This window comes from Lepus europaeus, chromosome 10 (genome assembly GCF_033115175.1).
Source record: "Lepus europaeus isolate LE1 chromosome 10, mLepTim1.pri, whole genome shotgun sequence".
Lineage (NCBI taxonomy): Eukaryota > Metazoa > Chordata > Mammalia > Lagomorpha > Leporidae > Lepus > Lepus europaeus.
Window position 1 is genome coordinate 799,517 of NC_084836.1, and position 15,052 is coordinate 814,568.

At 59.4% G+C, this 15,052-nt stretch overlaps 1 protein-coding gene across 4 annotated transcripts in view; it reads left to right on the top strand.

The window, feature by feature from the left end:
- The first annotated feature begins 269 nt into the window (after positions 1 to 269).
- BRD1 (bromodomain containing 1) overlaps positions 270 to 15,052 on the top strand; it is a 44,799-nt gene continuing 30,016 nt past the window's right edge. For 3 of the 4 annotated variants that reach the window (XR_009866929.1, XM_062202655.1, XM_062202658.1), the window contains exons 1-2: positions 270 to 319; positions 2,326 to 3,706. Coding sequence is in view for 3 of the 4 variants with exons in the window: in XM_062202655.1 (XP_062058639.1) it covers positions 2,340 to 3,706 (1,367 nt within the window). In the remaining variant the exon portion in view is untranslated. Of the gene's footprint in view, positions 320 to 961; positions 1,131 to 2,325; positions 3,707 to 15,052 lie in introns of those variants that run through there. The other variant, XM_062202657.1, reaches the window with a different exon arrangement.

Consider the following 15,052-nt stretch of genomic DNA (forward strand, 5'->3'; position numbering starts at 1 on the left):
AGCGGCCGGCCCGGGCGTCTGAGCAGCCCCGCGCCCGACCCGCGCTCGTCCCCGCCCCGTCCCCGCGCCCGCCGGCCGGGCCCCGAGCCGGGCCTGCAGCCGGGCCCAGCCGGCGCCGCGCGAGCCGCGCCCGCGCCCGCGGCCGCCCCGCCGGGCCCGCAGCCGCCGCGGCCATTCGCCCGCGCCCTGAGCGGCGGCGGGGCCCGGCCTGCGCGGCCGTTGGCGGAGGAGCCGCGGGCGCCATTAGCGCCGCCTCGGCCGCGCCGCCCCCGTGCCCGCCGCCCGCCCGCCGGGCTCCCGCGGCCGCGGCGCCCCGGAGGTGAGTGGGCGCGGGCGGCCGGGAGGGCTCCGGAGTCGCGGCCCGCCGCCGCCTCGGCCGGCCTCCGGGGTGGGGGTGCGGGCGCCATGTTTGCGACGGCGGCGGCTCCGCATTGTCCGCGGGCGGGCGGCCGGGCGGCCGGGGCGGCGGCGGCGGGGCGCGGGCGGCCGGGCGGAGCCGCCGGGCCGGGGCGGCCGCGGGGCCGCGGGGGCCGCGGGGCGGGGCGCGGGGCGGGCGGGCGGGCGGCCGCTGCGCGCGGGCGAGGGTCCCGCCCGGAGTCCGGGCCGGGCCGGGGCCGCCGGCGGGGCGCGTTACGTAACCGGGCGGCCCGGCTCGCCCGCGGGACCGGAGCTCCCCGGCGGCCTCGCCCCGCAGCCTGCCAGGCGTGGCGGGGCCCGGCGCGCGCGGCCTGGGCGGGAGGAGAAACTTTCCGTGGGGTCCGCGCGGTCCGGTGCGGACACGGGGTCCCGGCTCGCGCCCGGGCCGGGTGCGTGGGTCCCGGCGCCGCCGCGGCCGCCCGTTGCCCGCAGCTCGGCTGTGTTTCCCGCACTGGTTCCCGCAGCCGCGGGTGTGCGCAGAGCCCGGGGCCCACGTGCGGGGAAGCGCGCCTCGCGGACGGGGCCGGACGCGCGGGCCGCGTGGGTGTGGGAGGCCGGGTCGCAGCCGGAGCGCTGGGCGCCGCTGTCGAGAAAATTGCCGGTTTGGTTGGAACCAACTGTTGCTCGGGCCGCAGCTCGGTAATGACAGGAGGAGCTGGCCCTGCCCGTCGGGGCCGGGGTCCGAGGGGCGGCGCCGGGAGGCCCCGCGGCGGGTGAGTTGGGGCGTGGCCGACCCCCGGCTGCTGGAAGACCCCACCGCGCGAGGGCTCTGCGTTTGGGGCTTGCTGGGATGCCTTTCAGGATTGATGGCGAAGCCTGCTGTTGGCCGGCCCTTCCAGAGGTCCAGCTCGCTCACTGCCAGGCCGTGAGTGCCGGCGGTCGGTGGAAGTGTGGGCTGGGAGCTCACTGGTCCCCTCCGCCGAAGAGAGCAGCTTCTCTTAAGTCCTGGTGGGCAGGTTTCGAGGCACCTGGACCCGTGCAGGGGACCCTCTGGGCGGAGCCTCTGCCGGCGGTGCAGAGCGTCTCCTCCCCTGGTGTTGTCCCCTGGAGGCCAGCACAGTGGTCAGGCTGGGCTGAGAAATGCCCCGAGGCTGGGGCAGGTTAACTTGCCCCACTGGTTTCCTCAGTGTCACTGCTGAGGTTCTGCACTGTTGGATTGGGCCCTCCGGGCTTGGAGACACCCCCCAGAGCAGTGCACAGCTCCCCGCAAGTCCTGGAGTGGCTGGTGTGTCTGTGCCTCAGCGCACGTGGGGACAGTTTGCGGAGAGGGTGGACAGGCCCTAGTCTCCTGCCTCGGTATGTTGTTGGACTCCGGAAGTTCCCAGCCCCCAGCAGGGGTGCCACACTGGGAGGAGGTGCACTTGGGCTGGTGGAGGCGCTCTGGGGGCAGCAGTGGGGAGTAGAGAGCAGTGTAGGCAGAGCGTTGGGACCCAGTGCCCACCTGAACTGTGGGTTAGCCCTGTGCGTGGACTAATGGGGGACCAGCTGCACACCAGCCAGTCAGCCCGACACTACACCTGTGGGCAGAGGTGAGGGTCGGGGTTACACCTGCTGGCTTTAGCCAGCAAAAGCTGGGAATCCCAGCGCTCTGGAGGGGGCTTGGGGCAGTTGGCAGGAGCCCTCGGGGGCTGCTCCTCCATGCTGCCTCCCTTCCTGGTTCCACGGCTCGCTCTTCTGTCCTGGCAGTTACCCTGTGGTCTGGGGAGGAGGCACTGTTGCAGGGGTATTGACCGTGGCCGTGAGTTTTGGGATGAGCGGTTTTGGAAGTCTCAGCAATACGTGAGCTGTGTGTTTCATTTTGATTGAGGGTTGAGTTGATTGGCTAGCTCTGCCCGAGGTGCTTTCGTGGTTTTCTCACGTAGTTTTGTTGCTCTGCCTGGGACTAACCCCGGTGTGATTTTATTTTAGGTAATCATTACCAAATGAGGAGGAAAGGACGATGCCATCGAGGCTCTGCAGCGAGACACCCCTCCTCCCCGTGCAGTGTTAAACACTCCCCCACGCGAGAGACGCTCACGTACGCGCAGGCTCAGAGGATGGTCGAGATAGAGATTGAAGGGCGTTTGCACAGGATCAGTATTTTTGATCCCCTGGAGATCATATTAGAAGATGACCTCACCGCGCAGGAGATGAGTGAGTGCAACAGCAACAAGGAGAACCGGGAGAGGCCGCCTGTTTGCTTAAGAACTAAGCGTCACAAAAACAACAGAGTCAAGAAGAAAAGCGACGCCCTCCCCAGCGCCCACGGCACGCCGAGCTCCGCCAGCGCGCTGCCCGAGCCCAAGGTGCGGATCGTGGAGTACAGCCCGCCGTCCGCGCCCCGCAGGCCGCCTGTGTACTACAAGTTCGTCGAGAAGTCGGCGGAGGAGCTGGACAACGAGGTGGAGTATGACATGGACGAGGAGGACTATGCCTGGCTGGAGATCGTCAACGAGAAGCGGAAGGGCGACTGCGTCTCGGCCGTGTCGCAGAGCATGTTCGAGTTCCTGATGGACCGCTTCGAGAAGGAGTCCTACTGCGAGAACCAGAAGCAGGGCGAGCAGCAGTGCCTGATCGACGAGGACGCCGTGTGCTGCATCTGCATGGACGGCGAGTGCCAGAACAGCAACGTGATCCTCTTCTGTGACATGTGCAACCTGGCCGTGCACCAGGAGTGCTACGGGGTGCCCTACATCCCTGAGGGCCAGTGGCTCTGCCGCCACTGCCTGCAGTCCCGGGCCCGGCCCGCCGACTGCGTGCTGTGCCCCAACAAGGGCGGTGCCTTCAAAAAGACCGATGACGACCGCTGGGGCCACGTGGTGTGTGCCCTGTGGATCCCGGAGGTCGGTTTTGCCAACACGGTGTTCATTGAGCCCATTGATGGGGTGAGGAACATCCCGCCCGCCCGCTGGAAACTGACCTGCTACCTCTGTAAGCAGAAGGGCGTGGGCGCCTGCATTCAGTGCCACAAAGCGAACTGCTACACAGCGTTCCACGTGACGTGTGCCCAGAAGGCTGGCTTGTACATGAAGATGGAGCCTGTGAAGGAGCTCTCGGGGGGCGGGACCACCTTCTCGGTCAGAAAGACCGCCTACTGTGACGTCCACACGCCTCCAGGTTGCACCCGGAGGCCTCTGAACATTTACGGCGACGGCGAGGTGAAGAACGGGATCTGTCGAAAAGAGACCTCTGTCCGGGCAGCCCGGCCCTCGTCGAAGGTGAGGAAGAAAGCGAAAAAGGCGAAGAAAGCCCTGGCCGAGCCCTGCGCGGGCCTCCCGACGGTGTGTGCTCCGTACATCCCCCCGCAGAGGTACGCACATGGAGCGTCGGGCGCGGGAGGACCTGGGTCGGGTCTAGGGGGCACGAGAGACCCTCACTGCGCTTCCTGTGGATGCAGCTTCCCGAGACTCCTCACAGGCGGGTCTGATCGCTGAGTTTTTTGGGACCCAGATATTATAAAAGGTTGTACTCTGTCTGAGGTGATTTGTGTGGCTTCCGTCACACAGGCCAGAGGCTGGCGTGGTGAGCATAACGTTCCCTTAACCAGGGTCTCCAGGTCTCATGGCACCCAGATTCTGTCAGCATTTCGGACACCATGAAATGCTGTGCTCCGCCGGGTTCCTGTCCACCAACGCTTGGGCTTGTAGGATGTAAAACAACACCAAGTTGTTGAGAAATGAAGCAAAGTGGTCGCGCAGGCGGTGGTGGTCTTCCAGCTCTGCTCTGGCTCTCCTCGCGCAGGCGGTGGTGGTCTTCCAGCTCTGCTCTGGCTCTCCTCCCTCCCAGGCCATGGCAGGGAGGGAGCTGGATCAGAAGTGGAGCAGACACCAACTGGCAGGCTTTGAGCTGCTCGTGTTGCAGGCTGTGGCGTTGCCCACTGCACCACAGTGCTGGCCCCTTGTTGTTTTCCACGCGCTCTTCCTCTGAAGAGTGAGAGGTGAATGACTCGAGGAGTTCACGCTGGAGCCGTGACCGCCAGGTGAGCACTGGTTTCCAGGTGAGCCACTCCTCCTCCGCCCACTGGAGAGCTTCCTGCTCGGAGGAGGTGATGACTTAGAGCTGTGGCTTCGAGATGCTGTGGTGCCGAGGGAACATACCCGCTCCTGAGAGCAGTTGGCCTCGCGTCTTGTCACAGGGGCTGTTTGGTGATCAGAGTGACTCACCTGTCAGTCAGATTCTTAGTCCTGCAGATTGAGTGGAGGAGAGACTTTGAGGAGGTTTTTATTGTTGAGAGTGAAAATCCCCTTCAGCACGTTGCGTCCTAGCTCTGGTATTACTTCTGGGCACTGATTTCCTGCCTCCAGTCCGTGCACGGTACAGCCAGCTGACTGGCTGGGTGCTGAGGTGTGGGTCTGCCACTTAGAACGCAGGTACCACCCCCAGGGGAGCAGGCCCTGCCTTTGTGCTGAGGTTTGGAGCTCAGGGGCAGGTGTTCAGCACGCAGTGGGGTCCCCGCTCGGGATGTCTGGTTGGTGTCTGGCTCCCTGCCAGTGTGCACCCCGGGAGGCAGCACAGCTTAGTAGTTGAATCCCTGCCACCCACCTGGAAAAACTGAGCTCCTGGCTGCTGGCTTTGGCCTGGTAGCTCTGACTGTTGTGGGCGCTTGAGGGAATTGAACCAGCAGTTGGAAGATCTCTGTCTCTTTATCCTTCAGATTAATTAACTAATCAAATAAAAGAATTAGAATGGTTTTGTAAATATTTATTTTGCTGACTTTTCTCAAAGTGGAACTTTGTTACTTTTGTAGAGCAGTACACACTGAGTAGGATGGCTTCAGACACAGCGAACAGAAAGCGCTCACCCCTCAGCCAGAGAGTCCTGACAGAACCGGGGATCTGCAGATGGTCAGCTGGCTTTGGCTTCACTTCTGTTTCTACTAATGAGCCAGATAGTGTAGGATTTGTATCAAAGACTCAAGAAGACTGAACATTTCAGTCTAAGGAAATTGAGGTGAAAGACAAAAAATGTGAGCTGACAGTTGAAAAGACACAAGTGTGAAGTGCTCCCTCCTCTGGCCAGCACTGTGGGGTCGCCTGCTCCAGGTGAGGGTGGGGTCTGTGGGGATCCCTCCCCGTGCCCTCTGGTGTTCAGCTATTGGAAATGACAGCTCTGGTGGGCGGGCAGACGGGCCTGGGGTGGCCCTGGGTCCCCGGGAAGAACACTTAATCCATTTTTTCCCTCCCTCTCCCGTCCTTTCTTTGCTCTTTCCTTCCTTTATTTAAAAGGCACAGCTAAAGGGAGGGACAGAGATCTTGCATCTGCTGGTTCACTCCCCAGGTGGCTACAGCAGCTGATGCTGGACCAGGCTGAAACCAGGAGCCTGACATTCCATTAGGGTCTCCTGTGTGGGTGCAGGGCCCACGCACTTGGGCCTCTCCCACTGGTTTCCCAGGTGCATTAATTAGCAGGGGCTGCATTGGAGCCACAGCTCTGAACTGGAGCCTCCGGGGGATGCCGGCGTCACTCGATGCTGGCCTCCAGACCTAAACATTTCGTATCCTAAGGTGCAGTCGGGCCCATGCTTTTTTTTTTCCCCCTTGTCCTAATGTAGGGTGTGACTGCTCTGTTAGCATTGAGAAGAGCTAAAGAGGATGCCTGGACAGGTGCTGTAGACCTTGTGGACTGGGTTGCCTGAGCCTCCAGTTTCGAGTTTTCTGTGGCATTTCCAGCCACCTGGCTACCCCAAGAGCAGCTCCTGGCACCCGTGGTCTGCTGGCCACGCAGTGCTCACACAGTGCTGGGCCTGCCTCATGAGGTTGTGAGGGGCAGGAGTACTTAGGTGGTTGGAGGCCAGCACAGCCTGAAGCCAGGGTTTGCAGCCCTGCTGTGCTCTGAGATGTGGCTGATGGATCAGGTGCCTCACCGAATCGAGCGTAGCTGGCCACGAAGCCTCCTGACTGCTGCTGGTTGTTCTGTATCCCATGTGTAGGTGTTCAGGCAGTGTACTTCCCACGGCCTTTGGTGCAGGACGGTCTAGAGCTTCTGTCAGGACGTGGTGCTCCAGGCCACCTCTGGAGCGGGTCAGTCCCACTGCAAGAGGGACATAGACACGTGAGCTGTTGTGGGTCTCCCTTATTCTTTGCATAGAGAGCAGAGCCTGTTTGTGGGGATCATGATTGCTTTTATAATTCCAGCAGGTTAAAAAATTCTCAAGGGGCCGGCACTGTGGTGTAGCGAGTAAAGCTGCCACCTGCAGTGCTGTCATCCCATATGGGTGCTGGTTCGAGTCCTGGCTGCTCCACTTCTGATCCAGCTCTCTGCTATGTCCTGGGAAAGCAGTGGAAGATGGCCGAAATGCTTGGGCCCCTGCGCCCATGTGGGAGACCTGGAAGAAGCTCCTGGCTCCTGGCTTCAGATCTGCCCAGCTCTGGCTATTGTGGCCATTTGGGGAGTGAGCCAGTGGATGGAAGATCGATTGATTTTCTCTCTCTCTCTCTCTCTCTCTCTCTCTGCCCCTCTGCCTCTCAAATAAATAAATACATCTTAAAAACAGAAACCAGACACAGCCTGGAGTGCCTGCTGTGGGCACCAGGTTGAGCCACTGCCTAGGTTGCCTGCGTCTCATGAGAGTGCCCAGTCAAGCCCAGAGCTGCAGTTTCTGGTCCAGCTCCTGCCAGTGGGCACCCTGGGAGGCAGCAGGGACGGCTCAGGTGCTCTGCCCTGCAGCCCACATGGGAGACCCAGAGAAGAGTGAACTGGCACTGGTTACGGGGTGCTCTTCCAGATGGCTGTTGTGGCCCTCTGGGGAGTGAACCAGTGGACGAGAGACCTCTGTCTCTCTGCCTGCCTCTCTAACTCTGCCTTTCAAATAAATAAATAAGTCTTAAAAAATATATTTATTTATTTGAAAGGCAGAGTTACAGAGAAACGGAGTCAAGAGATCTTCCATCCGTTGGTTCACTTCCCAAATGGCCATAAGTGCCAGGCCTGGGCCAGGCTGAAGTTAGGAGCCAGGAACCCTGTCAGTGTCTCCCGAGTGATTGGCAGGAGTCCAAGCACTTGGACCATCCTTTGCTGCTTTCCCAGGTGTATTAGGGAGATGGATTAGAAATGGAGCAGCTGGGACACGAACCAGCACTCACATGGGATGATGGGGTCACAAGTGGCAGCTTAACCCTCTACCTAACACGAGCCCCCTCCCTGCCCCTCTGGCTCCCCCTCTGGTCACTACTCGAGCCCCCTCCCCTGCCCCTCTGACTGGCTCCCCCTCTGGTCACTAGACTATTGGATTCTGCTTTGTGAGGAGGGGACGGGGCATGTGGGGGAGAGGAAGTTTCTGGAAGGGGAGGGACAGGTAAGGTTGGGACTTCCTGGGTCCTTGGAGAGGTGCCTGCAGGTCCCTGCCTCCAGCCTGGTGACTCCCATTGTGGGTGCTCTTGGGGCCGCTCCCGGCCTCGGCGTGACTCTGGTCCAGACTCCTTCAGGTCCCGTGAGCCACTTGGACAATTTACCCGGAAATCGCTGTCTGCAGAGGTGCAGGTTACAGGAGGGCAGTCTCCAAGAAAGTTATGCAGAATGAGTGTTAAGAGGAAGCCACGCGTGGGTTTCAAATTTCCTTGGTGTATGCCAGAATAAATCTAACTTTAATTCCCTTTTCCCACAAACTCTGAAGGACGCTTGGTTAAGGATCAGGGTGGGTTTCCTGGAGCGTGGTGTCACTCACAGCGTGGTCCCCAGGCTCTGCCCTGCCCAGCCACCTGATAGGGACGCACGGGCCCTTCGTTACAGAGTGGGTCTGTCCCGTGTGTAACTGGGGTTCTGGCCGTCTTCGTCGTCTCCTGCTCTGTGCTCTCTGTTTCTGGCTGTTGGTTTTATTGTCTGGATGGTCCGTGACCTAGAGTGCTCAGCGGAGGCGTGTTTGGCCTCGCAGTGTTCAGCAGGAGCCCCACTCTGAGTACTGAGTTCGGATCTCCTCCCAGGCTAGCACTGGTCACGGCGGTCCTCGTGTGAGGCTGGGCTGTGCCGCGGACACAGCTTCCAGTGCCGCACCAGGAAGGAAAACAGCTGCCATTCCGCGGTGGGCGGGGGCCCGCGTTTTTGGATATTATGTGTTGTGTTTTCAAGTCCACAGAAACGGCCGTCTGTGTTTGTACATGAGACTCTCAGTGTTGTTTTATAACACAGGCTTTGTGCTGGGCGATCCTGCCCCACTGTGGGCTGACGTGTGAGTGTTGTGAGCACATTAAAGGTGGGTTGGGCTAAGTGACGCCGTCTGGTAGGTTGGGGTATTCAGCGCATTGTCAGATGAAGATCCAACTGCTTTGTAAGTCCAGGTGCCTCTACAGTGTGGAAGTTTGATCTGCCATGGACTTGGGAGACAGGAGGTGCTGCCTGGGCGCCTCCCAGACGCTGTGGGTGTGGGCTGGGAGGCGTCAGGGCGCTCTCCCGGTGTGGGCAATGGGAAGCAGACTGTGTTACATCTGCAATAGTGGCCGCTCTGGAAATACACACGAGGACGGCTCAGGAGCCGAAAGTCCAGGTTGTGAAAGCCGCTGTGGAGCAAGCAGGGCAGGACGGGTCCCGCCTCTGCCAGGTTCCTCCCCGTGTTGGGGCTGAGGCGTCCTGCAGGAACTTGGCCGTCCCCTCGCTGTCCATGTCACACCCCTGCAGGGGCCCTCGCTGTCTGTGTCACACCCCTGAGGTGCTCTCGCCGTCACACCCCTGCAGGAGCTCTCACTGTCCACGTCACACCCCTGCAGGAGCTCTCACTGTCCACGTCACACCCCTGCAGGAGCCCTCGCTGTGCGTGTCACACCCCTGCAGGGGCTCTTGCTGTCCGTGTCACACCCCTGCAGGAACTTTTGCTGTCTGTGTCACACCCCTGCAGGAGCCCTCGCTGTGCGTGTCACACCCCTGCAGGAGCTCTCATTGTCCGTGTCACGCCCCTGCAGGAACTTTTGCTGTCTGTGTCACACCCCTGAGGAGCTCTCGCTGTCCACGTCACACCCCTGCAGGAGCCCTCGCTGTGCGTGTCACACCCCTGCAGGAACTTTTGCTGTCTGTGTCACACCCCTGTAGGAACCCTCACTGTGCGTGTCACATTCCTGCAGGCGCTCTCTGTCCGTGTCACACCCCTGCAGGAGCTCTCACTGTCCACGTCACACCCCTGCAGGAGCTCTCGCTGTCCGTGTCACACCCCTGCAGGGGCCCTTGCTGTCTGTGTCACACCCCTGCAGGAGCTCTCACTGTCTGTGTCACACCCCTGCAGGAGCTCTCTGTCTGTGTCACACCCCTGCAGGAGCTCTCACTGTCCATGTCACACCCCTGCAGGAGCCCTCGCTGTCTGTGTCACACCCCTGCAGGAGCTCCCTCTGTCCACGTCACACCCCTGCAGGAGCCCTCGCTGTATGTGTCACACCCCTGCAGGAGCTCTCACTGTCCATGTCACACCCCTGCAGGGGCCCTTGCTGTCTGTGTCACACCCCTGCAGGAGCTCTCGCTGTCCGTGTCACACCCCTGCAGGAGCTCTCTCTCCGTGTCACACCCCTGCAGGAACGCTCGCTGTCCGTGTCACACCCCTGCAGGGGCCCTTGCTGTCTGTGTCACACCCCTGCAGGAGCTCTTGCTGTCTGTGTCACACCCCTGCAGGAGCTCTCTCTCCGTGTCACACCCCTGCAGGAACGCTCGCTGTCCGTGTCACACCCCTGCAGGAGTTGATGCTGTTCTCATCTGCATGGCTTTGCCCTGCTGTGCCCCGCTGTTTCAGTGTAGTCAGTGTGTGGTGTTGGGAAGAGAGCAGAGACCGCGGACGACTGACGTGCTGGGGCCTCGGTCTGCAGCCTGCAGGGATGTCCTCTGGTGAGGTGGAGGACGCCTCTGGTGGGTGGGTTTGTGTTAAGAGTTGAAGCAGATAGTACAGTGCTGGGGAGGAGTCTGGGTGCTCAGGCTGTGTCTCCCTGCTTGTCAGTGTGCTCTGCTGTTGGCTCTGTGACTCTGCGTCCCACCGTCGCGCTGTCACTGGAACTCCTTGGCCCGCCCTGCTGTGCTTCTGCCCCCTTGAGTTCTTCCCCGCGGGGGGGCCCCCCCCCCATCTCCTCTCTGGGGTCACGCTTGCTGAGTGTCTGCAGGCCGCAGGCGCTCTGTGCCTGGGCAGGCAGAGAGGTTCTCCTCCAGTGTAACTGACCACAGCTCTTCACGTGATCATACTTACTTTTTGGCATGGATAAGGTTGACAATTTATTTGGAGTTTTCTTTGCTGCTACTGGGAAGAGGTGATTGCCACACAGGCCCGCTCTGCTCCCAGCTGGGTGTTGCCTGGGCTAACAGTGGGTGGGCAGGCGGGGCCTCCCTGCAGGAACAGGTGAAGGCAGCAGGGCACCCTCGCAGCTGCTGTTTGTCTGCCGGAAACAGCTTCAGTTTGTGAAGTGGTGGGCAACTCAGGCACTTGGCTCAGAGACCTGCCCATCTCTGGCTTTGTGTCCAGCTTGTGCGCCCTGCGTGCCTGACCTGCTCAGGGACCTTGTCCCTCTGCAGGGTGAAAGCCCAGTCCAAGGTCAGCTGCTGCCGTGGCCATGGTGTCCGGGCACCTCCTTGAGTCTGGACTGACACTGACTTTTGAAGGAGGCAGCCCTCCTCCCTCCCCCATTTTGCTAGAATGTTCTTCATTGTGGGCTTGTCTGGGGTTCCCAGTGGCTCACTGAAGGTGTGCTGTGTGTGTCTCCTGGAGGCGTGCTGACATCCGCCGCCCTCGATGGTGACACTGCTGTGTGATTCCTGCCATCTAACGGGTGGTCTTTGGGGCCCTGGGTCCCTGTCACCGGACATGGGAAGTTGAGTGTCTGCCTCCTGCCTTCCCAGCTTGGTGCTGGCCTGTCTGTCGTCAGGTGGACTGGGAAATCCTGGTTGAAAGTCACCCACCACAGCAGGACACAGGAGGCCAGGGGTACTTGGGGCAGCGGTTTGTCCCCCTCAGGTCAGAGTCCTCTACAGTGGAATTGGACTGGCACCACCGAGGAGCCCTCAGCTCCTCCTCAGTTGCCTTCGGCGACCCCCTGCTGGTTCCCTCACAGCTGCAGGTGTCGCCGTCCTGTGCCGACACGGCTGTGTTGACCAGTCGTGAGTGTGGCCCAGTGCACACCAGCAGTCCACTTGGACAGGCAAATTCGGGCTTCTCATGGTAGAAGGATTCGCCTTGCTGAGCTGCTGAAGGGGAGATTTGTGCCAGACTGGGCTCTGGCAGAGTGGTTCGGGTACAGTGTAAAACAGAGGGGTTGTTTCCTGGGGTTGTGCTGTCCGGAGTGACGCTAGGGACACTAGGTGAGCGAGTGTCCAGTGTCTGTGCACGTGGAGGCACAAATGTCTTCCAATGGCGTTTATTTTCTATTTTTTATGGTATGATTTTTTTTTTTTTTTTTGACAGGCAGAGTGGATAGTGAGAGAGAGAGACAGAGAGAAAGGTCTTCCTTTTTGCCGTTGGTTCACCCTCCAATGGCCGCTGCGGCCGGTGCATCTCGCTGATCAGGAGCCAGGTGCTTCTCCTGGTCTCCCACGCGGGTGCAGGGCCCAAGCACTTGGGCCATCCTCCACTGCCTTCCCGGGCCATAGCAGAGAGCTGGCCTGGAAGAGGGGCAACCGGGACAGAACCCGGCGCCCCAATGATATGATTTTTATATAGGAAGTTTTTGGTAAGCTGCTCTCCTGTGATACTGGGATTCCATCAGAGTGCCGGCTGCTCTGCTGCGGCTGTTTTTTTTTTTTTTTTTTTGAGATATATTTATTTATTTATTTATTTTTGACAGGCAGAGTGGATAGTGAGAGAGAGAGACAGAGAGAAAGGTCTTCCTTTGCCGTTGGTTCACCCTCCAATGGCCGCCGCGGCCGGTGCGCTGTGGCCAGTGCACCGCGCTGATCCGAAGGCAGGAGCCAGGTGTTTATCCTGGTCTCCCATGGGGTGCAGGGCCCAAGCACTTGGGCCATCCTCCACTGCACTCCGGGCCATAGCAGAGAGCTGGCCTGGAAGAGGGGCAACCGGGATAGAATCCGGCGCCCCAACCGGGACTAGAACCCGGTGTGCCGGCGCCGCAAGGCGGAGGATTAGCCTGTTAAGCCATGGCGCCGGCCGAGATATATTTATTTTAAAGATTATTTGGAAGGGAGAGACAGAGATCTTCCAACCCCAAATGGCTGCAGTGGCTGGGGCTGGGCCAGGTGGAAGCCAGGAGTGGAACTTCTTTTAGGTCTCCTACATGGATGCAGGGGCCCAAGGACTTGGGCCATCTTCTGTTGCTTTCCCAGGAGCATTAACAGGGAGCTGGATTAGAAGTGGAGCAGCCGGGATTTGAACCTGCACCCACATGGGATGTTGGTGTTGCGGGTGATGACTTTACCTGCTGCACCGTAGCACTGGTCCTCTCCTTTTTTTTTTTTTTTTTAAATTTATTTGAAGGAGTTATAGAGAGAAGTAGAAACACAGAGAGGTCTTCCATCCTCTGGTTCACTCTCCAGGTGACCGCAGTGGCTGGAGCTGTGCCAATCTGAAGCCAGGAGCTTCCTCCGGGTCTCCCATGTGGGTGCAGGGGCCCAAGGACTTGGGTCATCCTCCACTGCTTTCCCAGGCCACAGCAGAGAGCTGGATCGGAAGAAGAGCAGCCGGGACTAGAACCCGTACCCATATGGGATGCTGGCGCCTCAACCTGCTGCGCCACAGCACTGGCCCTATTCTTCCCCCTTAAAGTTTTTTTATTGGGGCTGGTGCTGTGGTGTAGTAGGTTAAGCATCTGCCTGTGGCGCCAGCATCCCCTATGGGCACCGGTTTGAGTCCTGGCTTCTCCTCTTTTTCTTTCTTTTTTAAGATTTATTTATTTATTTATTTGAAAGAGTTAGGCTGGCGCCGTGGCTTAACAGGCTAATCCTCGGCCTTGCGGCGCCAGCACACCAGGTTCTTGTCCCGGTTGGGGCGCCGGATTCTATCCCGGTTGCCCCTCTTCCAGTCCAGCTCTCTGCTATGGCCCGGAGTGCAGTGGAGGATGGCCCAAGTGCTTGGGCCCTGCACCCGCATGGGAGACCAGGAGAAGCACTTGGCTCCTGGCTTCGGATCAGCGAGATGCGCTGGCCACAGCGGCCATTGGAGGGTGAACTAACGGCAAAGGAAGACCTTTCTCTCTGTCTCTGTCTCTCTCACTATCCACTCTGCCTGTCCAAAATATATATATATATATATATATATATATATAGAGAGAGAGAGAGAGAGAGAGAGAGGTCTTCCATCCGCCGGTTCACTCCCCAGTTGGCTGTAATGGCTGGAGCTGCGCTGATCCGAAGCCTGGAGCTTCTTCCCGGTCTCCCATGTGGGTGCAGGGGTCCAAGGACTTGGGCCATCTTCCTCTGCTTTCCCAGGCCGTAGCAGAGAGCTGGATCAGAAGAACGGCCAGGACTAGAACCGGCCCCATATGGGATGCTGGTGCTTCAGGCTAGGATGTTAACCAGCTGTACCACAGCGCTGGCCCCAGCTGCTCCTCTTTTGATCCAGCTCCCTGCTGATGCCCGGGGAAAGCAGAGGAAGATGGCCCAAGTGGTTGGGCCCCTGTGCCCATGTGGGAGACCTGGAGGAAGCTCCTGGCTTCTGGTTTTGAATTAGCTCAGCTCCAGCCATTGTGGTCATTTGGGGAATAAACCAGCAGATGGAACACCTCTCTCTATCTCTTCCTCTTTCTGTCTGTAACTCTGTCTCTCAAGTAAATAAATAAAAATTTAAAAAAAAAATTTATTTGAAAAGCAGAGTTGGTGGGGAGGTGGCGAGAAAATCGTCCGTCTGCTGGTTCACTTCCCGAATGGCTGCAGCAGCCAGGGCTGGCCCAGATGGAAGCCGGGAGCCGGGAGCTTCTGGCACGTGGAGCATCTTGCGCTGCTTTCCCAGGGAGGAGGCTGGGTTGGAACTGGAACAGCCAGGACTCAGACCTGTGCCCATACAGGATGCCAGCATTGCAGGCAGTGGCTCTGCTCACTACTGCACAGCTTTGGCCTCTGCTTTGCTTCTGAGTCAGCTTCCTGCTGATGGCCTGGGGAAGCAGTGGCTTAGGGCCCAGACGTAGACCCTGGCCGCTGTGGTATGCCTGGGCTTTTGTTTTCTCCCTCTAAGTGGCCATTTGTGTTGGTGTTGCTTCTTGGATGGTTCTCCATTCTCATGGCACCTGTGGCACTCCCTGCAGCTGTGGGCTCCCCAGTGGGTGGCTGGTTTTGGGGAGGCTGTTCAGCCAGCTCAGCCAGGTCCCTGTCCGCTTGGACCAGTTCTGCCACCCTGTGCCTCGGATGGGTGGGTGTTACTGACTGGGTTCTCTGCTTGAATTTTGTAGTCATCGTGTCTGGTTTCTTTTTAAGATGTATTTATTTGAAAGGCAGAGTTAGAGGGAGAGTCAGACCGATCTATCCACCAGTTTACTCTCCAGATGACTCCAGTGGCTAGGCTGAAGACAGAAGCCTGGAATTGTATTTGGTTCTCTCCCTTGGTTGGCAGGAACCCAAGGACTTGGGCCCTTTCCATTGCCTTCCCAGGCACATTAGCAGAGAGCTGGATTGGAAATGGAACAGCCGGGACTCAAACCAGCACTTACATGGGATGCCAGGGTCACAGGTGGCGGCGTCACCTGCTGTGCCGCAGTGCCAGCTCCTCTTTCTTGACCTGGTGTGCAAAATTTGTTACTATTTCAAAGAAGTTTAG